Here is a 24,932-nt window from a genome sequence, read left to right on the forward strand (position 1 = left end):
GGGGGGTGAGGTACGCGTTCCTGCATGTGTGAATGTATGTTTTGGGTGGAAGGATTTTAGGTCGGAGGTTGAGATTGGGCGTTGGTGGTGGAGATTGTACGTGTTGCAGGATGGGAATGTAGAGAGTGCCTACGTATGTGTTCACTTTTGGATGTATGTGTGCTATGCTTCGCTTGGGTATTGGAACTTGCTTGCATCGCGTGTTGGTGACGTAGATTTTTGGTCACAATACTTTGCATGAGTATACGTACAATTGACCGAGATTATTGATTTCAAGATTTACATACAAATTGCGTGATGGGCGATTGGAAACTACCTAATGATGCATTTAGAAGGTGTTTCTCTATTATAAGATGTATTCCTCACGATTAAGACCGATAGTCGTACCCTGGAAATGAAAACAACGGTATAGTTAGCCAGCTTCCATATGCAGAATGACATAATCCCTTCTAATCCCCTTAGTCCGTAGTAAAACCGATATTACAAACCCTCTTGTAATCAATCTAGGCATCGGAACACTGCGCGGAGAAGCAACATCTAGGCTGTGCTACCCACCACGGTACCAACCCCAAGGATCCGAACAACATATACAAGGGCCCTGTTTTAACCTCGTGGTATGCATCAGCAAGGGTTAGCGAAATGGACGCGTACGCATACTACGTGATATGGGCTAAGCTTTCTCGGTAGTAAGACGGGATAGTCCGATTCTGGAGGCCTAACTGAGGTTACGGTGTTCCTGAGCATGAATACGTGAGACCCATTGGGCCGGGTACGGGATAAACCGTTTCTGGGGGGCCCTGGGGCCTAACGGTCTTGGTGTGATTGTTTAGGAAGGTATGGCTGCGCTGGGATGTGGCTTAGATCCCTTTGTTATGTACTGGCTATGCGGCTATCGTGCTTCCGAGTAGAGGGTATCGAGACGAGTCATTGGGGAACACAGCCTGCTGGTGACGAAGACAAGAAGAAGTCAGGTGGCTTTGATAGGTATCGAGACCTGGGATACTTTTTCCGATAACACGTGTCCATGGATCGACAGAGAGTGAGGGTTTAGCCGATATGTTAAAAGTTGCTGCCTATCGGTTAGGTCGGGTTGAGAGATAGATCTGCCCACCGCCTACATCGGTCAAGCCAATTTTGTGATCGCTGGCCTTTTCATTTGGGCTGCTGTGGTTCAGGATCGAAGTCGGGACTGTGCAGGCTCAGACGTCTCACCTTATTCTGACATCATGTTTGTTGTGCAGTGCATGTGTTTGTATGTTCGCCATCAAAATTGTACAGGACTCTGGGAATGGGTCTACTCCTACAGTCTGCGATCGTGATTTTGATTATGCTAGTCTAACGTGACTTTAGTAGCACAGACTAGTGAAGGTATAGATAGACGTCTGCTCTTGATTGGCCACACGCAAGGAAACTGTATTTCCGTTAGCTCTTTCATTGAGTATTTCTTATACTGTCTCTTTGCTATCCATAAATCTCCCGTATTTTGTATTCACGGTATTCTCGCTTGCCATTGCATTGTTGGTATATAATACCACCATTCACGACTGGCAGTTGATCTAATCCAAAGCTTGAAGTGGAACCTGGTGAAGACAACTACAAATTTGATTAAAGAAGCGATGGAAATATGCAAGTGAAGTTAACCTTGACGTCATAACACTTGCATGTAGTACTAGCTAGAACGGCCAGGTGTACCCTCGACTCGTGATCCACCAGGGATGCAACCCATACCTACGCGCTCTACACATGCACCTTGAGAGCCTATCACCCTACAATCTACGAGCCATCATCGATGCCTGATGAGTACACATCTGCTTCGCATTCGCTAACATGGCCAACTCTAGGCATCGCCAAGCATCAACTCGACGCGGCCATAAGCGCGGCGCTGAAACACCACCACTCGCATCTATGATGTCAAGCAAACGCAATACTACTCACACACTACTAACATCCTTATAATCATCTTTTAAATAGGCATCCATATTGATGCATTCAGTTGCGCATGTTGGAATACAGTCGCCGAGCTCTGCCGCCACCATCGTACGCGCTTACCTCGGTTACAATACGTAGTATCCCGCTCTCAGCGCGGGAGGCATACTGATATTGCTGCTGCAGGAAGCATATCTAGCCAACAAGCATAGGGACTGTATCCCGAGCCACTACCTACAACGGAACCATGACTTACCAAGCATATCAGTGCAGGGTACATGACGTGGATTGTATACCCCAGGGCAGACGCATTCGTCTTCGAGGTGGAGGTCAACAACTCACCGGGTTTCACAGGCAAGAAAAAAAAGACCCTACAGCGCTCGCCTCTCTATTCAGCATCAAAATGTAGTTACAGAGATTCTGAACGAGGATGCCAGTGAGGCAGCATTCCCGACCAGAACCAGGATCTAGCAGTACAACTGAGCATCATTATTGGCGGATCCCAGGGTCCAGCAAGAAAGAGGCGGGTAGTTCGGTCATTGGCAAAAATTTCTGCATGGCACCCCAGCAAATTTTCCTCTTTACTTCCAAAAAATGTCTGCCTACAACTCCGACTTCGAGTATATGGCCATTGCAAGATTACTTGAAATATATACGTTCGACATGAATGTTTCTTCATCGAAAGCAACAACAGCCCGGCTAGCTCAATCGGTAGAGCGTGAGACTCTTAGTTATCACGCCCTCAAAGGCACGATTGTTTCAAATCTCAAGGTTGTGGGTTCGACCCCCACGTCGGGCTTTCTTTTTTGTGTCTTTCAGAGTCGCTCAGTACTGCCTGCGTAGAAATGGGTTGTGCCGGAAGTTTTTTTTTTGGGTATGACCAGAGCCTGACTTTTTTTTTTCGGGAGCGATCCGGGCTAGTCTGTTTTCGGCGAAAACTACTATGAGAAAAGTATGACATGAGTAAGTAGCGACAAGGTAAGTTGTTTTAAGTTGGTTTAAAGTATATGAGGTGAGAACTATAAAATAACTGGCTATGATTATTAAAAAAGAGTTGTCGCAATATATGGGATGAAGAATATCTACGCATCCAAAGCCTGAGCTTGACACTACACCAGTCGTTAACACATCATCAATAACATACATAGTAAGAAGGCTGTAACTCACCATCTGCCAATAAACCCCCCTCTTCTTCAACAAAGCCTGATGATCCCCCTTCTCCAACACCTTCCCACTCCCCAGCACAAAAATAATATCCGCCTTCTGAATCGTCGCAAGCCGATGCGCAACAGAGAGAATAGTGCGGCGTCCATCTTTTGCCGCCCGTTCAATCGCTTCTTGGACCAACTTTTCAGACTCCGAGTCGAGAGACGACGTCGCCTCGTCGAGAAGGAGCAACTTGGGTTGACGAAGCAGAGCGCGAGCAAGTGATAAACGCTGTTTCTGGCCGCCGGAGAGCGACATACCCTTTGGACCTAGGCGCTGTGCGTAGCCATCTGGCAGGGATGTGATAAAGTCGTGGATCTGGGCGTCGCGACATGCTTGTTCGATTTCCGCATCTGACGCCGCGTCCACGGATAGCGCAATGTTTTCTCGTATTGTGCCTTCGTACAGTGTGGGTTCTTGGGCTACGAGACTGATTTGCTTGCGGTATTCGGACGGGTCGAGCGTCGTAATGTCTTGTCCATTGCAGAGGATGCGGCCGGAAGAGGCGTCGTAGAAGCGTTCGAGGAGGGATATTGTGGTGGATTTGCCGCAGCCGCTTGCGCCGACGAGGGCGGCGAATTGGCCGGGTTGGATTTGGATGTTGAGGTTTGAGAGGACGGGGAGTTCTCGGGATGGGTAGGTGAAGTAGACGTTTTGGAACTCTATGCCGATGCCTTGTTCTGACGTATTGAGAGGCGGGTAGGAAGTTGAGCCGCTGGTTGGGGGTGGACGCATGCTCAGGATGCGATTGGCAGCGCCGGTTACCTGAGCCATGTTTGGGGCAAAGGAAAAGAACATGCCTGCTGCGACAGCACCGGAAATGATGGCTTGGTAGATGACGAAGAAGTCGACGTTGTTGTACTCGCGAGATGCAAGTAATGTGCCGCCGTACCAGAACGTGAGCGCCATACAAGCTAGTTCGATACTATCGCTCCCTGCAAAGACGAGCGTGCCCCATTTTGCGCGTGAAAAGGCGTTGCTGATGTGAGTGCTCAGCAAAGTCTCGTACCGGTCGCCAATCATGTCTTCCATGATAAGACTGAGCACAGTGCGGAAGGCTCCAACGGCTTCGGCAGCGAACTGACTGCTGTCCTCGAAGATCTTTGCGTTGCTCTTTTCGAACTCGAGCTCTAGACGCATGCGGAGGTATCCCGCGGCTAGAATGAGTGGCAAAGCAGCAAAGAGACCGACGAGAGATAGCTTCCACCCGTAGACAAAGGAGATGATGACACATCCGACAACGTTGACGATAGCAATGAGCGCCATGCCCATTTCGGTTGCCATGAGTTGCTGAAGCTGCGTAGTGTCCGAACTCACTCTGGACGTCAGAGATCCCGGGCTATGCCCCTCCTCATCGAAGAAAGAGATCCTCTTACGAATCAAGTTGTACAGATATTCTTGCCTGTACTGCAGCGAGACTTGTGTGGCTATGAGATGAAATGCGAATCCCATAACAAAGTATGACAGAAATGTGCCTCCGGCAAGCACTCCGAACATACCGGCCCAGAAGTTACCCTCACTGACAAGTTGGTCTCTCGGAAGCGTAAAGACGTTGATGACTTGGGAAAAGACCCAGGCCTGGAGTGGCCAAACAGCACCGCTGGCTAGAATCCCGAAGATAGCCAAGCTGAACAGAATCCAGTGGTGACGTTGTTCGAAGAGCAGGCGCCCGAAACTGGCTATCAAACCTTTCTCTTTGTATTCCAGGTTCTTTTCTTCGGAAATGTTGTTGTTCTTTGCTTTCTCTTCGACGACTTCACTAGTAGCAGTATTGATTCTCTCCAGGTCGGCGTCTTCATTCTCGGCTTCCATGGCAATGTTCTGTGCGTGAACTAGGCCAAAGTAGACTCCTGCTTCAATATTCAGTAGTTCGTCATGAGTACCTTGCTCTACCAATTGGCCTTTGCGTAGAACAACAATCTTGTCCGCCCGCTTGATTGTGGAGAGACGATGAGCAATTACAATGGTGGTTCTGTTCTTCGACACGCGATCGAGTGCTTGTTGTACGATGCGTTCTGTTCGTACGTCAATCGCGCTGGTTGCTTCGTCCATGATCAAAATGGGCGGTTGCTTGATGATACTCCTTGCGATTCCGATCCGCTGACGCTGGCCACCTGACAACTTGATGCCGCTCTCACCTACCAGAGTCTCATAGCCTTCTGGAAGCTTAGAGATGAACTCGTCTGCGTAGGCTTCGCGACATGCTTCTTCTACCATAATCATCTTCTCTTCTTTCGATGAATCTTGATATCTTGTTCCGGTAAGACCAAATGCGACATTATTGTAGATCGTTTCGTTAAAGAGGAATGGCTCTTGTTGGACGATACCAATCTGAGAGCGCCACCATTTTGCATCAATGTTTCTGATATCAGTTCCCCCGACTTTTATGGTGCCAGTACAAGTGTTGGGGCCAAGATCGGGCTCGCCCTCCTTACTCTTCTCGTCCTTCACCACTTTTTCTTGTTTCTCTTGATCTTTGCCTTCGTTAACGGCACGCTTCTTGAACCATCCAGACTTCTTCGGAGTCTCATCTTGGTTGGGTTCAGTGTGGGTTGTTGAGGTGGCGGAGGAGTCGACAGGGAGATCGTTTGGCGTGGGTGAAGCTGTTGTTCCGACGAGATCGTACCACCTCTGTACTAGACCGACAATGGTAGACTTTCCTAACAGTTGAAATAGGATGTCAGTCACGTACTAAGAGCAGTTTGCTGATGTAAACCACTTACCACTTCCCGATGGACCAACGATAGCTGTAACCTTGCCGGCTTCGAATTCGAGACCTAGTCCTTGGAGAATCGGAACATTTGGCCTACTTGGGTAGGAGAAGGCGACATCCTCGAATGTAATGTTGGCTTTGGCAGTGACATCGGGCTCTTTCAATCCCGAGACATCTGGAACCGGCGCATCGATTGTCCTGAACAGTTCTGCGGCGGCTGTTGATGCCTTGACGACAGCAATGATTGGGGTAACGACTCTGCCAAAATTGACGACTGCCATCATGACTGCGAACAGAACGATAACAATGGTACCAACGTTATTGTTCTTCCCCTCAGAATACTGCTTGATACCAAACCAGAAAGCGATACCCATCGTACCATATTGTCCTACCATCATAGGTGCAAAAAAGAGTCCGGAGAGAGGAGCAGCCCTCTTGAAGTTCTTCGCACTTTTGACTAGCAATTCTTCGTGCTGTCGTGCCAGCTTCGCCTCGGCTCCAAAAGCAACAACGACGCGTAGGGAAGAGAATATTTCAAAAGCTGTAGCAGACGCATCCTCGCTGTACTTTTCGGTGATTTTATGTATGCGCGTAAATGGAGGGATAATGATACCCATGAGTATCAGGATGAAGGGCAATGAGGCTGATGCGACCAAGGTGAGCAATGGGCTTTGGATGAATGCTACAACGTATGCTCCAATCACAAAGGCAAATGCCTGAAACATCATAGCAAGTTGTTGTGATATAGCGACTTGGACCGTGTTTGCAGAGGTTGTAATTCGCGTGGACACTTTTCCGGGGCTGACAGTGTCGATTACACTAACAGGCTGTAGGAACAAAGCCCGTATGTATGCCAGACGTAACGCAGCCGAAATTCGGAGGCCACTGATCCGGATCGTGAGCTGTGATGTGGTCATTATTTGAACTTGCAATTAGAAGATGGTTTCTCTTACCATCGACACATAGGACAAAACGAACTTGCCGATGAAGAGATACAACAGATACAGTGTCAAGTCATCAACTTCATCTTGGAACTCAGAGGCTGTGACGCTTGTTCCTGGCGTAAAGTAATCGGTAAACTTTCCCACAAGTTGGCCTGAATGTAGTCAGCGGGACGAAAAGTTGCACTTCTTTTTTGTTGATGGATACTCACCAAAGACTACAGTCATCAGGGGGAAAGCGATGCCCGAGCCGATTGAGGTAACGAAACAAATCAGGATGAGTAAATAATCTAGACGCGTTCCGTAACTAAAGACACGCTGGGTTTTCCTTTGTTAGATGGAGCATCAGATCAATCAGCATTACTTACAAAGTAGTTCTTTAGTCCATCTCGAGAAGCCTCTTTTGGCTTCGTAGAGACCGCCCCTCCATTATCCATGGGTTCTATGACGCTTTCTTTCCCCATATTCTGGGATGTAGGGGTTTGGGTCGTAGTTGTAGTGTGCCCTCCCTAAAGGTCAACTGCAAGGGGGTGTGGCGGTCGACCCGCAGCTGCAAAGTCGATAAAAACGAGGTGTGAATGGACAAGACACAGTTAGGCTATAATCTTGCGCCGAGGACTCATTGTATTAAATAAGGGAGACAAATCAGATAGGGGGCAAAAGTTGGTGCCTGAAAGTCGGTTGTTTCTTCCATGTCGTATAGCGCGTATCTCGTCTATGTACGCCCCCAAACAGGTGGCGCTATCCAACTTGGCATTATGGTCTGATAGGACTCATGCACAACAAAGCAGACGAGAACTGCGAGCAGGGGTCGGTCTGCAATGCCAGCTTAGTATGATTGTCTCCATAGCGGTGGGTAAGTGTCGAATCAGATGTCTCCCTATCAGGCTGTACACACGTACAATGTTTAGCTGTTGCAATTGAGGGGTTACGCTAACTACTGGACATCTCGCTTAGCCAAAGTCTTTCCCAATTGAGCGACTACTTGCGAGGCGTCATTAATGGCCATTGCGCTCGTCCGTTCACGCTTTTGCTTCAGGTTTCCGAACTTTGCGTCCAGACTGATCAGCAGTAAACATGTTCCACTAGTGCTTTTGTGCAGAGTTTTGGTTGATGATCTTGTATATTCAAATTCTAAAAATAAGGCTCCGTGCATGTAGGTGCGTAACAACCGCCGACAGTCCGACAACATGGGCGCTTAGGCTTCCTACAGCCTCCTTGGACCCGGGTTCACACGACTCCGCAATATGCATGCGCCTCAGTGGGAAATCTTGGCTTTTTCTTCCTGTGGCTGGCTCTGCGATAAATCGCATATCATTGCCAAATCCAACCATGCTCACGGGCACTGAAGCCGACTCGCTCCGCTTCACATGCAGGCAAAGGTATGGCCAAGAGCTTGTACCAAATTCCAGCCGAGATGTTATTGGTTTAGTGCAAGGCAGACCCATTCATGTCCATTCTGTAAGTAACCCCGTAGCAGCGTAATTATCACACATGTTTGCATTTGATGCTCAAGAATTGTAATTGCGTATGCCAATATTTGCTCAGCCTTCAGATGTACAGAACCACCACTGCCGACTATCCATTCAGCCATTTTCTCCATTCTTTCCCTTCCATATTCCTCAACGCCCCAATATCTCTTCTTCGCCTTGCGACCTCCTTTCTCTTTTCCAATCTTACCAAACTCTCTACAAGCCTCTCCAGCAACCACTCACTTTCGCTGTTTCCAGAGACCAAAGGGCTATGCTCACCAAGCCAATCCCAGTTCACCAATCCCTCCTCGTTCTCATCGTCTGTTGAGTTGCACTCGATACCTAGATAGCGATCTAGACGCTCTGGGTGGGTTGCGCGGATTAAGCGTGTAAATTCAACCCATTCTTCGTAAATATACCGCTTGTTTGGTTTTCTCAGGTCAAACGAGACCTTTTGGATACACAGCGCCAGCTGGCGGGATATGGATGCACCAGTCGGTGCTTGAGGAAGCGAGATTTCTGGAGTTGCCTCAGATTCTTCAGCAGCTCTGTCGCTGTCTCGCGGGTTTTCTACATCTTCAGAGGGACCGGCGTCGTTGTCACCAACGTTGGGAGGACCTGAGCCATTGCTGTCGACAACCCCGACTTCGAATCCCTTCTTCAAACGCTTCCTACGTGTATGGTATTCTGTCAAGCATTGTAACCACTGAAGAAGCCAGGGGTGCTTGTCAAGAAACGAGCGCCATATGCCTGCCTTAGGCAACACGGTAAAGTCGGCAAACTTATCGCTCCATTTCTTGAAGTTTGCCACCACCGTGTCTCCAAGATTAGAGACTAAGATGGTCATGGTTGGGACGGCGATCAAGCTCCAAACGACAAAGAAGCACCGTCCAGAATTGGTCTTTGGGGCTAAATCTCCGTACCCAATGGTGAGCAAGGAGACGTAGCAGAAATAGAGGGCGGGGAAATACGTTAGTCCCTGACTGTCCTTTTCAGTTATGGTGAACACAAGAGCACCTATGCACCAAAGGATCAAGAATGTGGTGGTGGACCAGAAAAGGGCCATCCACTGCTTGAACTTCTTAGAATCCTCTTGTATCCTGCGCATGACTTCGAATCGATCTTTCTCCTCTTTTAAAACTAGAAGCCTTCTTTTCGAATTCATGCCGAGAGCGTGGGTAATGTGTGGGAGTGCCGAGGTATGATTGGCGTTCTCATCCACGGGTTTGCGTAAACGTCGCAGTTCAGTTGGTGCAGATATCTTAGGGGGTCTAAGTTTGCGCTTTCTGATGAGATGATGGGCGGTGTGTTCGCGATGACGAAGATCGAAGGAGTTGGTCACTGTACGCTCGACGACGCTTTCGCGCAGGCGGTCCACATACTTCTGGACAATCTTCTCATCACCCAACTCGCGTACTGCGGTATAGAGCGAAGAGACAATAAGGGCCAAGGTGACGATGCCCCCGACGGAGTAAGGGAAGACGATACCTCTAGTCGCAGCAGTTGATGGTACCATATCGCCGAAGCCAACTGTGAGAATTGTGACATCGCAAAAGTACAGGGCATCCGCGAAGCGCCAACTATCGTTGCCAGCATTTTGTTCAAGTTTGGCAAATACTGCGGAGCCACCAGCCAGCCAGATAAAGAATGCCATCGTCTGCAGGATGAGTGTCCGTTGGCTGTCACTGAGCGCAAAGTTTTCTGGGTAGTGGCCTAGAAAGTAACCTAGCATATTGACCATGAGGATCATGGAACATATAGTATAGAAGGCGGCTGCTGCGATGGCGTACCAGAATCCTTGGGTGTATGTTTCTTGCGGACGCAGAGGCGGTGCGTATATGTTCATACATATGGTAATCGCAATAAGAAAGCCAGATGACAGATACCAGAGTATTACAGTGGCCGGTAGAGCAACAATATATCGAATTCTTTGCGTAAAGTTCAGCAGAAGAAATATGTTTCCGAGGAACCCACAAACCAGGGAAGCGACGTTGATCCAGTAACACCTTGATTCCGTCAGCTCGGGTTTGTTAGTGATTTTGGAGGATGCGTCCAGTTTTGGCTAAAAGACTCACTTACCATCGCGGATCGCCAAATGGCACCCCTTCAAAATCGGACAATACTTCACCATTGATGATATTCCTCTGTCTCCAAGGCGTTACCAGGGCAGCGATAGAGCTCACGTTTGCCAGTGGCCCAAGAGTAGCGGCTAGAAGGGGGATACCAGTGCTCGCAAACCACCAGTCGGCTTCTTCTTCTTCCCATTTCTTCCATATGTTCCACCATCTCTTCCTCTTGTTTTCTTCATTCATTGGAGTTTTGGTCATGTTCGTTTCGGTCTGCTGTTGTGAGCGGGTAGGCCGATTCGACTTTTCGTCTTCATGTTGCATCTTCGGTGAGCCGTGTTTACATTCATCACCGGGTGCAACAAGCGATGCAGGAGAATTCACAGTAATGAGTGCTGATCGAATGCACTATAATAAGGAATCCTGGAGAAGATCCTAGACCGTCGCGACAGCGAAATGCTAGGCGTGCACTCTAGGAGGCGGCAGAAACTTGTTATCTTTTAGATGAAAGTCACAAGGCAACGAGTCGTTTCAGATGGCGTGCAAGTGCAAATATAATAATGTTGCGAATGACAAGGAACACTTTTCGCAGGTGACCAGAAGAGGTGTCGCTCGCTATTGGGTGGCGGGTAAGTTGAGATTAGCAAAGATAACACGGGGAAAAAGAAAGGGGGAGCAAGTACAAAAAAGAGAAGGAAAAGGCTGTGCAGTATTCACATATTCGTACACGCGCGTGCATCCGCTGACCGTACCTTCAGCGAACGCGCCGGACTTGTCGGCTTTCGATTGGAAGTGGAGACGAGGCATAAGACAAGGGTAATTGGTGTAGGACGATCAGCTATTGACGTGCGCCAAGACTTTGAATCTAGACTGAGCTGAGGAAGCACACATGATTGACATGTGTCGAGTGCATGCGCAAATACATAGTCACAAGATTTCTATGTTGTATCTTGTGTACGGGGAATACACGGCCTTGGTCTGATAATATCCCTGGTAGCTTTTGCAAGTATTGTCAGACATTTGCATATTGGAATTAATTTTGTTTTTGTTGTAATCGTGGAAAGAAACATAATGAGTTGAACCTGCAATTGTTCGTTTCATACACGCCAAGATTATGAATTCCTGTGTTGAGTTAGCCAACCAAGATGTCAGTGTCACGTAAGCTGCCTATGGGCCCTAAGAGACTTAGCAAATACACAGTGAACGCTACACTTCTTTTCGGTCCCAGGGAAACGTTATCATAACTATTTTACATGTCTAATACTCGATATGTATATTTTTTCTACTGCGACTTGAGCTTCTCTGTTAGCTCGGGGACCTTTTCGAAGAGATCGCCAACAAGACCAACATCAGCAACCTGGAAGATTGGTGCCTCAGGATCCTTGTTGATGGCAGCAATGACCTTGCTGTCCTTCATACCAGCCAAATGTTGGATAGCTCCGGAGATACCAGCGCATAGGTAGAGCTGCGGCGCAACATTCTTTCCAGTCTGTCCAACTTGCAAGCTGTTGTCAGCGAAGCCACTGTCGACTGCTGCTCTTGAAGCGCCAATGGCAGCACCAAGTGCGTCTGCTAGAGGTGGCATAAGCTTGTCAAACTCCTCCTTTGATTTCAGACCACGTCCTCCTGACACAACCTTGTCTGCTGAGCCGAGATCGGGTCGGTCGGATTTTTGGAGGTCCTCGGATATCCATTCAGTCGGACACTCGGCCTTGGGGTCAACGCCCTCTTCAACGGTTGCGTTTCCACCTTCAGCCTCAGGTGCGGGGAATGCAGTGCCTCTAACGGTGATGACCTTTGTGCTGTCGGACGATTGGACGGTCATGATGGCGTTACCGGCGTAGATTGGTCGGACAAACGCTGTAGGTTACGTCAGTACTACTGTTCAGCGATGCTATAACCTACAACTCACTGTCTTCGCTCTCAATGCCAGTAATGTCAGATATTTGTTGCGAGTCGAGGAGGGCCGAGACGCGGGGCATGATGTTCTTGCCAAAGGCCGAGTGGCCGGCAATGATATGTGTGTATCCGCCCTTCTTTATGTTCTCTACCAGGAGGGGCGCATAGTTCTCGGGGAGAGACTGGGATATGGTCAGCTCATAGGACGCAATCACTGCTTGTGCTGCCGACCTTATCGTATGCGCCATTCTCAACGTAGATGACCTTTTCCACACCCTTTGCCTTTGCAGCCTCTTCTGCGACAGCCTTGACTCCATTGCCCGCAACGAAGGCTGTTATGGAACCTCCAATCTTTGTTCCGGCTGTGATGGCGGCCAATGACTGAGATACGATCTTTCCATCTTTTTGCTCGAGGACCGCGAGAGTTGAGGCCAAGCGTGCAAAGGCCGAGTACTGTGGGACGGCGACGGGTTGCGACTGTCTAAGCCGAGTTCGAGCAGTTCGTAGGGCGCATTGGCGGGCGGCGGAGAACATGGCAGGCGAAATTGGCGTAATACCCAGAGAAGAGGATAACAGCCAAAAACGAGACAGTTCGAGGGAGAATGCGGGTTCAAGACTGGGACTGGCAAAGGCACCTCCACCAGATGTGCGGGACGGCAACCTCGGTTTGACCAGGCTGCATGGCCGGCGCTAGCCCTGGGGTGCGGAGCGCGATATTGATCACGTGATCAACTGCTCCTTAGTGGACTTTTGCTTGGGCCTGGTCGAGCATCGCGAACTTCAGACGCGACTCCATTGCACCCCATCGCTTCCCCCTCATCCCCACCCTCCCACGCCCACCACACGGCTGCAATTCGCCTCTTCATCCTGCCCGCGATCGCGCAGTCGCTCTACGCCCCTGCGCACCGCGATTTTCTCGTGCACCACTGCACCACGCTGTCAAGCGCTTCATCGCATCGCTCGTCTCGTCTCGTCCCGTACCCTCGTAGCTATGGCCGACGACACAACAACAAGCGCATCCGCCCAGGACCCCACCCTTTCCGGAGAAGGCGCCGCAGACACCAATGCGCTTGATCAAGGTAGGTCGCAGCTCTCCGCACTTGTTCTGTTGCACGCATCCCCAGCCACGTCGACGATTTGGTCGAACATATGTCTCCAGATCATCATGGCAACAGTCTTCTCTCTGCCTCACCCAAAACGCTGTACGGAACCAACAAGTTCAATGTGCTAAGTATCCGCTCAGACACAAACATGCTCGAAGACACTGCCGTCAAGGCGTCGTCAAATGAGCCCGCGACTGCAACACCTGCTGCCGCATCCGACAACCCTCTAGACGCACCCGACGCACCACGGCCGGAAGCCGAAGATGCAGATGGTCAAGAGGATGAAGAAATGGGCGGCACCGACGATGCAAAGAAGGAGGGCGAAGGCGCCGAAGCTGCGGATCCCGAAGCACAAGCAAAGGCCGATTTGCAATCGGCAGCGCGCTCCCACTTTGTCACGCAGACTTATGCGACCATCATTCCAAGCTACGCGACTTGGTTTGATATGCGCTACATTGACTACCGCGAGCGCAAGGCCCTGCCAGAGTTCTTCAACAACCGTAACCGCAGCAAGACCCCGGCCGTCTACCGCGACTACCGTGATTTCATGATCAACACATACCGCCTCAACCCATCCGAGTATCTCACAGTCACTGCATGCCGAAGGAATCTTGCTGGAGACGTGTGCGCCATCATGCGGGTACACGCCTTCCTCGAACAGTGGGGTTTGATTAATTACCAGGTACATCTCACGCCATGATGCGCCCGGATTAAGACTGATAGTGTTTAGGTTGACCCACAGGAACGCCCATCGAACATTGGCCCACCCTTCACCGGCCACTTCCGCGTCACAGTCGACACCCCCCGTGGACTCCAGCCCTTCCAACCAGGACCAGGCTCAAAAGTGACAGAGGGCAAGCAACTCGCAGCGACTGACCGCGCCGCGAGCCAACAACCCCTTGCAAAGAGCGAGACCAAGTCTCTGGCAGGCCGAAACATCTACGAGCCCAATGGCAAGGAGGCTTCTGTAGAACCCAAGGCGGCAAACGGAGAAGCGGCTGCAAACGGCGGATCAGTCGACGTCAAGGACCTCGAGGCTGCTGCCAAAGAGCCGACCAAGGTCATCAACTGCTTTAGCTGCGGTGTCGAATGCACACGCGTACATTTCCACGAGACGAAGCCTTCTGAGCAGCCAGGACAGCTTAAGGCTGCTGGGGGTCTGAAGCGGGATCTGTGCCCCAGGTGTTTCGTAGAGGGCAACTTCCCATCCGGCACATCATCAGCAGACTTCACTAAGATCTCGAATCCAGAGGATTTGGCAGCTACCGAGACCGAGGAGAAGTGGACCGAAGAAGAGACCCTCCTACTACTTGAGGGTTTGGAGGAGTTCGATGACGACTGGAATCGCGTTGCAGACCACGTTCAAACAAAGACTCGCGAACAGTGTGTGATGAAATTCCTACAACTCGAGATTGAGGACAAGTATGTCGAGGCAGATCTACCAGAGTCACAATCTGCGGCTCCTTCAACCAAATTCCTACGCGATCTTGAGTATCTTAGCGAAGGCCGCGTCCCAATTCACCATGCAGATAACCCGATACTGAGCGTAGTAAGCTTCTTGGCTGGTCTGGCACCTGCAAACGTCACTGAAGCCGCAGTCGCTTCAGGGCGCAGTGTCAACGAGATGAAGCGCATCTTGCAGGAGAAGATCAACAAGGCCCCAACAGCCCCCTCAGAAAAGGGCAAGGAAAAGGAAGGCGAGCAGTCGACACCCGCAGCCTCAGCTTCAGACATGAAGCCAGAGGGCGGAGACGCCATGGACATTGACACGTCCGCCGAATCCACCACAGCAGCCACAAAAGAAGCAGACACCTCTTCAGGCGGCAACCCGCTCGCCACCCTCCCCTTTGCCCTCTCCGCCGCGCGCTCCTCAGCGCTTGCCTCCCACGAAGAGCGCCACATCACGCGCCTCGTCTCGGGCGCCGTCAACCTGCAACTCCAGAAGCTGCAGCTCAAACTCGCCCACTTCAACGACTTCGAGAAGCTGCTCTCTGCCGAGCGCCGCGACCTCCAGCGCCGCCGCCAACAACTCTTCATGGACCGCCTCAACTTCCAACGCCGCGTCCGCGCCCTCGAGGACGCTACCAAAAAAATCAGCTCCTCGATGGGCGGTCAGGGCCTCCCTGGCAGCATGAGCAATGAGGACGCTGTACAGGCGCTTACAGAGGCTATTCGCATGTTTGGCGTTGGAAAGGGGGAGGATAGCATGGGGGTTAAGCGGGATAGCGTTGATGCGGGGGTTGTCATGCCAGTTGCTGACGGGGCAGAGGGATACGGTAAGATAGAGATTTAAGCGATGATTTGGCTTGGTGGTATTGGGCTGTTTGGTTTCTCTCCTCCCTTTATTATACGGTATTACATGTGGGTCGGGGGTGACGACGATGAAAGTTGCAGAGACACACGCACCACCCCCCTTTTTCTCCCATCTACCTTTACATTGTCTGGGGTCTGGCTACGGCTGTCCCTCCCATGTTTTGCGATGGAGATCCCCGAAAGTTTTTTCAAACTGGCGTGCGCTGGATGTGGATGTGGATGTGTGGTGAGCGCAAATCATATGTGCTCTCCGAACGAAATGGGATATTCGGTGTTTTCTGGCGTTTTTTTTCTTTTTTTTTCCTCTCTCAATTGAAATGGGGGTAGGATGTGTGTATCTCTCTCCCAGATATTTTATGGCACAGAAATTCCGGGCGGCTTCTTGTCGAGCAGGTTGTCTTCAAGCTTGCCTGCTTGCTATATATCGGTGTTGTTAGAGTAGTAGTAGTAGTAGTAGTGGTAGTAGCAGTAGTACTATTAACGTTTGTTTTTGAGAAAATATTTTCCATCACCAGTCGCTAGCAGCTAAGAACAACGTAATCGTGGTGTTACACTTATGTGATATAGTACAGCTACGTAATATAGTACACTTGGTAAGTTATGCTTCTCTCATATCTCAAGCCCCTCTCCCATCTACCTCTGAGAAAGCTTCTCCGTTCCCGGCTCGCTGGCATCGTGGCTGGCCTTGGGCACTAGGCTCTTGCTCTCACTAACCGGCTCCTGCTTTTTCGCCTTCGTGCTATCACTCGCATCCTTTGGCTTTTGACTGTTCTTCTCCTTCTCGCTCTCCACACTGCTCATATCTCCCCTGGCATCGAAAACTGGGTTGTGCTTGCTCTCGGGTCTGTATTCTTCAGGTACAAGGCCAGCATCCGAGGCGGCTGGCTTTGACTTCTGCTCGCCGGTCGATTTGTCTTGAACCAATCCCGAGTCTTCAGTTGTCGAAAGCTTAGGTGCAGAGTCGGCCTGAGGAGCGAAATCGGTGGAAGGCTGGCTCGATGTCTCCACTGGTTCTGGAGCCGTGGTCATGTCGTCATCAGCGTCATCAGAGTCAAGCTCGGAGCCGTAAATCTCGGGGTATTCACGGAAGCAGTTCTGCATGTCCCTAGTGCTTTGTTAGTAATCTATGCGATTCCAGAATTGGCCTCATTTGAAGCATCTGCGGAACGGTGGAGCGTACTTGAATTTGTCGATGCAGTCCATGCCCTTGGGTTCCTCTTTCGAGTAGACAAAGCAACTGAAAGCCGATTTGAACTGCTCACCGCAAGGGCCATGGGCCATACCTCCCAAGCATGGGCAATCCCAATTGATTTCTCCAGTCTCTGGATTAAACGCGCCTTGCTGATCCGCCTCTTCTTCTAGTCCTTCAATCCCTCCCTGTTCACCATTCTGCTGTGCACTTTCGGCCTCCTTTTGCTTCTGAATCTCCAATTGCGCTTGCACCGCCTGTCTTCGCTTGCGTTCTTCAGCGATCGATTCGATGGTGGGTAGGTGCTCGGATTCTACTTCGGTTTCTGGGAGTGCCTGGACAAGCTCTGGAAGCCTCGTCAGTTCTCAGATTCCAATCATTGTGCTATCCGAAGTCTGGACATACGCCTCGGCTCTTCTGCGAAAACATCCGTTGTGTTGTAGTAATATATTATGGCGCCAGCAATGCCCACCCGCGCAACCAAGCTCTTGAAACTTCTGGACTTTTGTGATGGCGGAGCTGTGCTGATGTAACGCTTGGTGGGTGCGACGGACCGCAATGACGCAGTCCGCAGCGCTGGACGCGCAATTAGTCGCGGTGCCGCTCGAAACATGGTATACAAAGATATGAAACAAAGAAGGGAGAGTCAATGAGTGTCGTGACGGGTATTGAGAACAGGAAGATACGCTGTCGTCACTATGCAAAAGTTATGGGACCTGCATTTCTAAGCGGAAAGCGCAGGGATCTGCATCGTCGGCGATTGACAGTCACGTGCTCTACAACTGATATCACCCCATCATTCTCTACGTCAACTTATTATATGATGCTCAAAAAATAATGCAAGCAGATTCAATACAGATCTATTTATATTCTTCATAAAATTGCAATACAGAGATAATAGAATGGGTATATTGAATGTCAACCTCGTATGTACAAAAGTAGACTTGGGAAAGCATCCCTCTCGAAGTCGAAATCAAATCTAAAGCTCCAAGCTTGATATGTTCTCCCATAACGGCAGTACACACGTAGTACTTAAACTAACCCAAGCCGAAACATCAAACTCTAGACGATAAAGCTACTGTGCCAAACTCGACATTGCGGTGGTACTTTGACCGAATGGAGTAGGGTTTGGGGCAAAGACTGTAGCCTACATTTATTGCGGCGGGTTTCTCTTGAAGAAATACCTGTTTCAAAATTTAGTAAATGAATCAATCGCAACACAAAGAGCAGGCAATGAAACATACTGGCTGACGTAGTAGTCACCAACACCGAACAGTCCAATCGCAGCGGCCCAGGCAGCGACGACTTTGCCGGTCAGTTCACCGCGTGCATATTGCCTGTATGCGCCGAATCCGACAATACCACCAACAATGGCGAGGCCTACGGCATTGCCGATAACAACAGGGTTATCAGCGTTCTTCTTGGCCTTCTCCTTAGCAGACTCCTTCTTTGCAGCAGCCCGTTCTTTCAGCTTCTCAGCTTCCTTCTTGACCTCCTCTTCGCGTTGTATGCGTTCGGCTTGTGTGTCGGTTTTGATAGATTGCGATTCGTAGTCAGAGGGCACGGAAGAAATGTGGGGGCTATCTACGTCGACGAGCGAGTGAACACTGTCATCAGGGGTGTGTTCGATTTGTGGGGGTGCGGGTGCACGACTATTTTTTACGTCAGTATTGTGGTACATGCTGTTTGTAAAATCCATCCATTTCTGTATTCAAGAGATGGGACGGTCGGCAGTGTCTGATCGCAGAGCTACAAAAAGAGCAGCTACCAAGCCAATTCCCTCGCAAGGAAGAGATGAATTTACTTACGCCTACCCCATTGTTAGCTATGGCACGTACTACAAAGTCTCTTATGTATGAACTTACTTCTTCAGGGCTCTGCTTAGGGCCCTTGGCAGCCATCTCTGCGTAAGACATGATGTAGAGGAGAAGATGAAGTGGTTTTTGGTAGGTGGGAAAGGGTCGTGTGAGATTGATGTGTGAGAAGCAAATCTGTTGATGGGTGCTGGGAAGCTGTGGAAGGTGACAGGCAATAGCGTGGTACTGGAAACAGGCTGCCTCACATGTTTATTCGCTTAGTGGGCAACCACATGACGTCATCGTGAGCGCGTTAGCGTGTCGTCACAAAACTGCCAAGCATAGGAACAGCACATGCCCGTGGAGCATGTGAATTGTCAAGGATTCTAGACCATATACCACACCCCTGAACTTGTTTCCAATTGACTTGCAGAAAGCGCATGGTATGCTGCTTTTGCATGAATCTATGACTATGCCACACCTTACGCTAAGATAACTAAACAAAAACAAAGCCCTGGAGGGTATAATAACAAATTCCATCATCACCATCAATACATCCCTGACAGTCGTTGGTAGGAAAGCCATCCAAAACCGAGTACAGAGTCGTATGATACAAGAAGATAGAAGAGAAGAAGGGGTGGAAGCCATATTATAACATCCAGTATCGACATACGAATATTGAAGATGAATGCTGCGACGCAGGCGAGTAGATAAGGAATAAGCGCTTTTCAACATTAGAAATATGCCCAACGGAACTGTACAAGCTACGCAGTGAGAGCCTAAACCTGTGTCTGACTCATCTATTCGTCGCCAAACACGGCCTTGTAGTTCTCAAGGAGCGCTTGCACGGCAACACGTTGCTGCTGAACATCTGTAAGCTCGCGCTGAATATCCAGAGGTCGCATAATGGTTGGCGCGAAAACGACGGCAACGTTCAATGGTGTCATCTAAGGATGTAGTTAGTAAAGAGTGAGTGTAGAACAACGCTTAGGGGAATGCATACCAAATTATCGTTAGCATGCTGAATGACGCGCGAAAGATGAAACACAAGGAACTGGAGGGTATCGCGGTGAGCCTTGGGTATTTCATTGACAGCCGCAGACAAAGCCTTGGCTTGTGCACTAGGCTCTTCAAGTTCTGGACAAGAGTTAGTGGTGATGAATTGCGCAAACGAGGATTGGGACTTACGGCCAGCTTCCAAAAATTGGTCATAGACGTCAAACGTGATCAGCGGTACAGGAAGCCTTCGGAAGTAATTCTTGAGCGCCGAGGTGATTGAGTGAATGTCCAGGTCGGGATCGGAAATATCATGTTCTGAGTCTGTCTCGAAGCCTTTGCGGACCTGGTTTACTTGAGACGTACCACCGCTCTTCCGATAGATACCTTCAACGTCCATGCCACGCAGTTCCACTTCTTCAATACATCGACTGACAATGCGAGGGATCATCTGTTTTTCGAACTCGCATCGGGCCGTTAGATCCGAACCGAAGAGCACGGTACTGGCGTCAGCAGGCAAGTTGAGGCTACTCTCATTGTGCTGCATTGGCCTATATTGAGGTTGGCCTGGTTTGCCACCTGTAGGCTTGCCACCAAACCAACCACGCTGAGCGTTCTGGTCTTGCTGGCTGCTCTTGATAGAGCTGGACATGGAAACGAGATCGGGCTGCTGGTGCACTGAGCCATAGGGAGTTCCGATGACTTTGATTTGGTAGTCCTCCTGTTTCTGCTCTGAGCCGAATGCTCCCTTGAATCCCTTTGTGACGTTCTTGGTGATGGCTTGGCCACCCTTCTTCCAGGTGGAGAACTTGGTAGGTTTGCCCGTCTTTCTGATGTTGACGACTTGTGGCTGAGCGACGGTTGCTTCAGACTCGGTGTCATGAAGGTTGGCGTACGAATGGTCATGGGCAATGGATGTCGTATCCACCGAGATTTCCGATTTTCCACCCTTTTGCTGGGCGGTGTATATGCCCAGACCGTTCGGAGGAACGTCAACATTTTGTCCGGGCTTTTTGTTGTTCTTCAGGTTGGTCTGTATGTTGTCTACTATGTCGCGGTTCATGGCAGAAAGTCTTGTATTGGCGGCCGTTAGCGACTCGTATTCCTGGAAACCCTTGTCCTTCATCTGGATAAGATTGGAAATCTCCTCAGTCAACTCCGATCTTTTAGTGATCAGATCTTCTATTTGATGACCCAAATTGTCTTTGAGCTTCTGCAGGGAGCTTCCAAAGTCTTTGAGAATGTCTGACTTGAGCTGGCCAATGTCCATGGAGCCTTGACTGCTCTTAGCGCGCTTAAGGTGCTCAGTCATGATCTCCAACTCGCGAATGACCATTTCACGCTGTGTGTCCAAGACAGCCATTGTGTTTCGCTTCTCTCGCAAAACTGTATTGGCTTGTTTGATGTCGGCTGCGCTGTGCATTGATTCCTGTAGCCCATTCTTTTCAGCCTCGAGCTCTGCAATTCGCTGCTGGGCACGGCGCAATTCGTTCCTCAGGTTGGCACCTTCTTCTTTGGAGTCTGGAGAGGGCACAGTGGGGCTGCTGATATCGACTGAGCCGTTTGCAGGCCATTTCTTGTGACTTCGTGTAGTGACGGAACGATCACTAAAACTACGCCCATGCTTCGAGACGGCGTTTGAGACTCTTCTGAGAACACCACTTTCTTTATCATCTCTGCCCTCTTGATTGCCGAGTAGTCGCGCAAAGTCTTCATCCATGGAGAAATCGCCCTGGTGACTGTAACGAGGAAGTCCGCCCGGAGGATAGGTATCTCGAGAGGCCTCACTGCTCATAGACTCGCTCGTCTTGTGAATCTGTGCCGAAGGTGGTTGTGGCGGAGCACGTGGAGAGGTAAATGTATCAGTCGGGGGTGGTGCTGGCCGGCCGCCCGAACGTGCAGGAAGAACGGGGACATCAGAGAGACTTCTGGAGGATGGTGTATCCGCCGCAGCAGTGATACCGAGACCCGCGTTCAATTGCGCCGTAGCTGCAGTTGCGGACGATGATCGATCCGGATGGCTCAAGGTTGGAGTTGTGGGCGAGCCACCAGCTCGATCGTGTTGGGAAGACCTGATAGCAGCGGGGTTAAGAGAGTCGCCACGTGCTGGCCGTTCAACAACCAAGTTGGAGCCAAAGGATGATTCTGAAGTATCGGGTGAGTCCTGCGAACCAATGGGTGGAGAAGATGTGAACGATGCTTCCATGAAGGAACGGCTGTGGCGGGAAGGCGTAGCGGTATTGGAAGTGCTACGCTGTTGCGGCTGGCTGTACGAGGAAGCTGTGTCATCAGAGTCTTTGCGCTTTGCATCTGCCTTCTTGCTCTTTGGAACATCTTGTAACTTGAAGGGTTCTGCAGCTGAAGACGGTGCAGGAGAAGCATGCTGACTCTTGGACCGAGGTTCAGCTAAGGTAGACTCGTTGATGCCATCCTTCTTCTTCTTCAGCGTGTCCACCATTGTGTCCGAAGGTTGCCGTCCCTTCTCTTGGTAAGCAATATGTGGGCTTCCAGCCTGCGGTTGATAAGTCTGCCTTCGCTCTTTGGAGGCATCTCGTGAGGCATCTCGTGAGCCATTCTCCTTGAGCTTTTCGCGATGATCGGCTGTAGGTCTGTTGAAGTAGTCGCGGCCGCTCTTTCCCTCTACGTTTCCGGCTGACTTTGCTCCTTGTCGGTCGTTGATTCTGCTTGTAGGTCGACCTAGGGGTGATGGGCCTGGTGCCGGGTTTGGGTCGAGAGCGAAGGGAAGAAGGATGCCGTCGTCGGCAGTATCGACAGGTTCTGAGCGACTGGTGTCTTTGCCGTAGGTTGTGGCGGGAAGTGTTGTGTTGTCTGTGTAGTGTGGATTTGTTAGCTATGAATTGGGACTGACGGAGTGTGTGTTATTTGGCAAGACGAACCCTTTCGAGACAGATCTGGAATAGGTGATGCATCGCGCCTGAAGTTTGAAGACGAATCGCCTCTTCTTGGGTGAGGTGGCCTGGGAGATACATCGGTTGTAGGAGGCTCCGAAAAGGCTTCCGAGGGCGTGTCCAGGTCTGGGGTGAAAGAGCTGCTGGTTGGTTCCTGAGGAGGCAGAGCTGGCAGAGACTTGTCTACTTTTGGTGCAATTGAGGGCGGCTTTTTTGATTTCTTGCGCCGGCGGGCCATGAGCGACTCATGACATGACATGCAGAAGATTCCCTGTGAAGTACGAGCATAGCGGAGGTTTTCAATCTTGCGCTTGCAATTCCGGCACCTGAAGCAATTGGCACAAAAGGCTTGGTCACCAGTCAGAATGGCGAGGTCCTCGATCTTGTTGCCGCAGTGGTTGCAGCTGTATGTACAGTTGTTGCATATCAGGGAACCGTCGCCCAGGAGCAGCAGATTCGCATCGGAGTCGAGAAGGGTGCCGCAGGTGTTGCAGCGGAAACAGTCGATGTGCCATCGGTTGCCAGCTGGACAGTGTTAGCGAGCGTGCGGGGAGGATATGAGTTGGGCAGCGTAGGGCGGAGCCGGGCAGGGAGGGCAGAGCAAGGCAAGGAGGGCATACCGAGCTCGAATGCTTTTCCTTCTTCGAGGATCTGGAGGACGTATGTGAGCAGGCCAGCGAGAGGAACAAGTGAGTGCTGGGGGCGGCGCGGGTGCATACCTCTCCACATCCTTTGCAGGGATACACGACCTCGTCGTCGATTGGAGACTCTGGATAGGCTCCTGGGCTATCCATGGTGTAGGGGCGAAGTGGACTGCGGCAGGCGTGTATGGATGGGTAAAGAGGGGAGGAGTCCGGCAGCCAGCACCAGGCGAAGGCGTAGGCGTAGGCGTGTTGGTGGGCGTAGGAGGTGGTGGTGGTGGTGGTGGTGCAGTTGAGTGGGCGGTCGGTCGATCGGTGGCCGCCCCCCCAAGAGCGTTGTCAGGTTGGTCGTGGGCAGCGTCGCAGAATGCGCAGCGGCGGCGGCGACAACGGCAGGGTCACAGACACAGACAGGGCGAGTGGGTGTGGGCAGCGAGTGAACGGCCTCTGTGCGCGACGAGGGTATTCGACGACAGCTGCACATCCGTCCCCTCTGGCGTGCTATGTGTGTGGAGGAAGGCCCTGGGTCACGGTGCAGAGCCAATGAGCGGGACCAGCCTCGACCGCCGGTGCGCCCTGACCTGGGCAGGGTCTAGGAGAGAGAGATACGCGGCAGAATCCATGCCCGCAGTGCCGCAGTGTCCAGCTGCACGCTACGCTCTGCATATGTCCTGCACATCGGCCCTCGGGAGCCCGCATCATCTTGTGCAGACATGGCAAAGGACAGCTGGTGGTTGATGTTATGTTGCTCGCATGTTGGCTGTGGCTGTGGCTGTGGCTGTTGCATGTGGCTGCCATGAGGTGTGGCTGTGGCTGCTGTGTGGCAGTTGCAGTTGGGTATCGTTTGCCTTCTCTCTCCTCTCACTCTCTCGCCCAGCAGACAGTGACGGCAAAGGCCAGCCGAGCATTTCTCATCACGGCCGGCGCACATTGCTCCACGCTACGCTAGCAGAGCATTACGAGGGCGTAAAGGCGTAGAGGCCCTGCCAAGACACACGCCATCGCAGATCGTCTGCTCCTTCGCCTCTCGTAACCCGCGCCAACGCCATGTCGACCCGCCTAGATTGCAACCGCTCTCACACCGTCTATTCTCGACATATTAGACTACATACACACCCACACCCATTGGACTCCAAGTGCACACATATATATGGATATATGCAGCTGCCGCTGTCTGGGGGCTGCTAACTTGGACGGTGCCGCCATCCTCCTGCCAAAGCACCGCACTGCACAGCACAGAACACCAACGTCGAGCACAGCGCAGCCGTGGGCCATCAGCATCACGAGTCGGACAGGGCCTCGAACAAGCATCGTCATTGCTAATCACCGCCCATTGCTCCCACTCCCTCCCAGCCTCTTCCTGCCCTTCCAACCTCGTCATACGTACATGTCTGTATCTGTGTCCGTGTCCGTGTCCACGTAGCATGCCGTGATGCAGGTACCCATCTGTCTTTTCAACCCAACCAGATGCCCAATGGCCCAGTACCACCATGCAGAGCCGTTTGTACCATCCGCTCGTTTCAGCGCCGGGCTACCTGTCTGCCTGCCAAAGTGCACCCACCCGACGCAGACTGATCGTAACCTCACGAGATTGAAGGACCCATATTATCCACCCTTGTACCACTTGCATCCGCACCCTTCCACCCCACCACACCCTGCCCAAACCCACCCAAAGTCCTCACACAGCCTCAACCTCAGGCCCATCTTGACTGCTGTTCTTGCGACGTTGCGCTATTATGTGCGGAAATTATTTGCCCTGTCG

General features: G+C 51.0%; 8 protein-coding genes across 8 annotated transcripts; 1 reads left to right on the forward strand and 7 right to left on the reverse strand.

Annotated features, from left to right (window-relative positions):
• Window positions 1-3,008: 3,008 nt before the first annotated feature.
• COCVIDRAFT_39680 (hypothetical protein) lies at window positions 3,009-7,223 on the reverse strand (the record flags this gene model as incomplete). Its single annotated transcript, XM_014698878.1, has 6 exons — window positions 3,009-3,035; window positions 3,094-5,792; window positions 5,856-6,747; window positions 6,799-6,941; window positions 6,999-7,104; window positions 7,155-7,223. The coding sequence occupies 6 exons, from the start codon at window positions 7,221-7,223 to the stop codon at window positions 3,009-3,011; spliced, it is 3,936 nt and encodes a 1,311-aa protein (XP_014554364.1).
• Window positions 7,224-8,364: 1,141 nt separating this feature from the next.
• On the reverse strand, window positions 8,365-10,648 carry COCVIDRAFT_39681 (hypothetical protein; the record flags this gene model as incomplete). Its single annotated transcript, XM_014698879.1, has 2 exons — window positions 8,365-10,264; window positions 10,338-10,648. The coding sequence occupies 2 exons, from the start codon at window positions 10,646-10,648 to the stop codon at window positions 8,365-8,367; spliced, it is 2,211 nt and encodes a 736-aa protein (XP_014554365.1).
• Window positions 10,649-11,606: 958 nt separating this feature from the next.
• Window positions 11,607-12,757, reverse strand: COCVIDRAFT_105122 (hypothetical protein; the record flags this gene model as incomplete). Its single annotated transcript, XM_014698880.1, has 3 exons — window positions 11,607-12,184; window positions 12,237-12,405; window positions 12,455-12,757. The coding sequence occupies 3 exons, from the start codon at window positions 12,755-12,757 to the stop codon at window positions 11,607-11,609; spliced, it is 1,050 nt and encodes a 349-aa protein (XP_014554366.1).
• Window positions 12,758-13,214: 457 nt separating this feature from the next.
• COCVIDRAFT_105059 (hypothetical protein) lies at window positions 13,215-15,619 on the forward strand (the record flags this gene model as incomplete). The annotated part of the gene is made up of 3 exons (XM_014698881.1): window positions 13,215-13,302; window positions 13,467-14,008; window positions 14,069-15,619. 3 exons carry the CDS (start codon window positions 13,215-13,217, stop codon window positions 15,617-15,619), a joined length of 2,181 nt encoding a protein of 726 aa, XP_014554367.1.
• A 328-nt stretch (window positions 15,620-15,947) lies between these two features.
• On the reverse strand, window positions 15,948-16,148 carry COCVIDRAFT_105151 (hypothetical protein; the record flags this gene model as incomplete). Its single annotated transcript, XM_014698882.1, has 1 exon — window positions 15,948-16,148. The coding sequence occupies one exon, from the start codon at window positions 16,146-16,148 to the stop codon at window positions 15,948-15,950; it is 201 nt and encodes a 66-aa protein (XP_014554368.1).
• Window positions 16,149-16,272: 124 nt separating this feature from the next.
• On the reverse strand, window positions 16,273-17,441 carry COCVIDRAFT_105020 (hypothetical protein; the record flags this gene model as incomplete). Its single annotated transcript, XM_014698883.1, has 3 exons — window positions 16,273-16,744; window positions 16,820-17,174; window positions 17,234-17,441. 3 exons carry the CDS (start codon window positions 17,439-17,441, stop codon window positions 16,273-16,275), a joined length of 1,035 nt encoding a protein of 344 aa, XP_014554369.1.
• A 540-nt stretch (window positions 17,442-17,981) lies between these two features.
• Window positions 17,982-18,744, reverse strand: COCVIDRAFT_105123 (hypothetical protein; the record flags this gene model as incomplete). Its single annotated transcript, XM_014698884.1, is given in 4 exon segments — window positions 17,982-18,012; window positions 18,073-18,480; window positions 18,670-18,674; window positions 18,694-18,744. 4 exon segments carry the CDS (start codon window positions 18,742-18,744, stop codon window positions 17,982-17,984), a joined length of 495 nt encoding a protein of 164 aa, XP_014554370.1.
• A 680-nt stretch (window positions 18,745-19,424) lies between these two features.
• Window positions 19,425-23,323, reverse strand: COCVIDRAFT_105121 (hypothetical protein; the record flags this gene model as incomplete). Its single annotated transcript, XM_014698885.1, has 6 exons — window positions 19,425-19,571; window positions 19,628-19,761; window positions 19,813-22,449; window positions 22,518-23,054; window positions 23,150-23,180; window positions 23,249-23,323. 6 exons carry the CDS (start codon window positions 23,321-23,323, stop codon window positions 19,425-19,427), a joined length of 3,561 nt encoding a protein of 1,186 aa, XP_014554371.1.
• Window positions 23,324-24,932: the final 1,609 nt, after the last annotated feature.

This window comes from Bipolaris victoriae (assembly GCF_000527765.1).
Source record: "Bipolaris victoriae FI3 unplaced genomic scaffold scaffold_70, whole genome shotgun sequence".
NCBI classification, from domain to species: domain Eukaryota; kingdom Fungi; phylum Ascomycota; class Dothideomycetes; order Pleosporales; family Pleosporaceae; genus Bipolaris; species Bipolaris victoriae.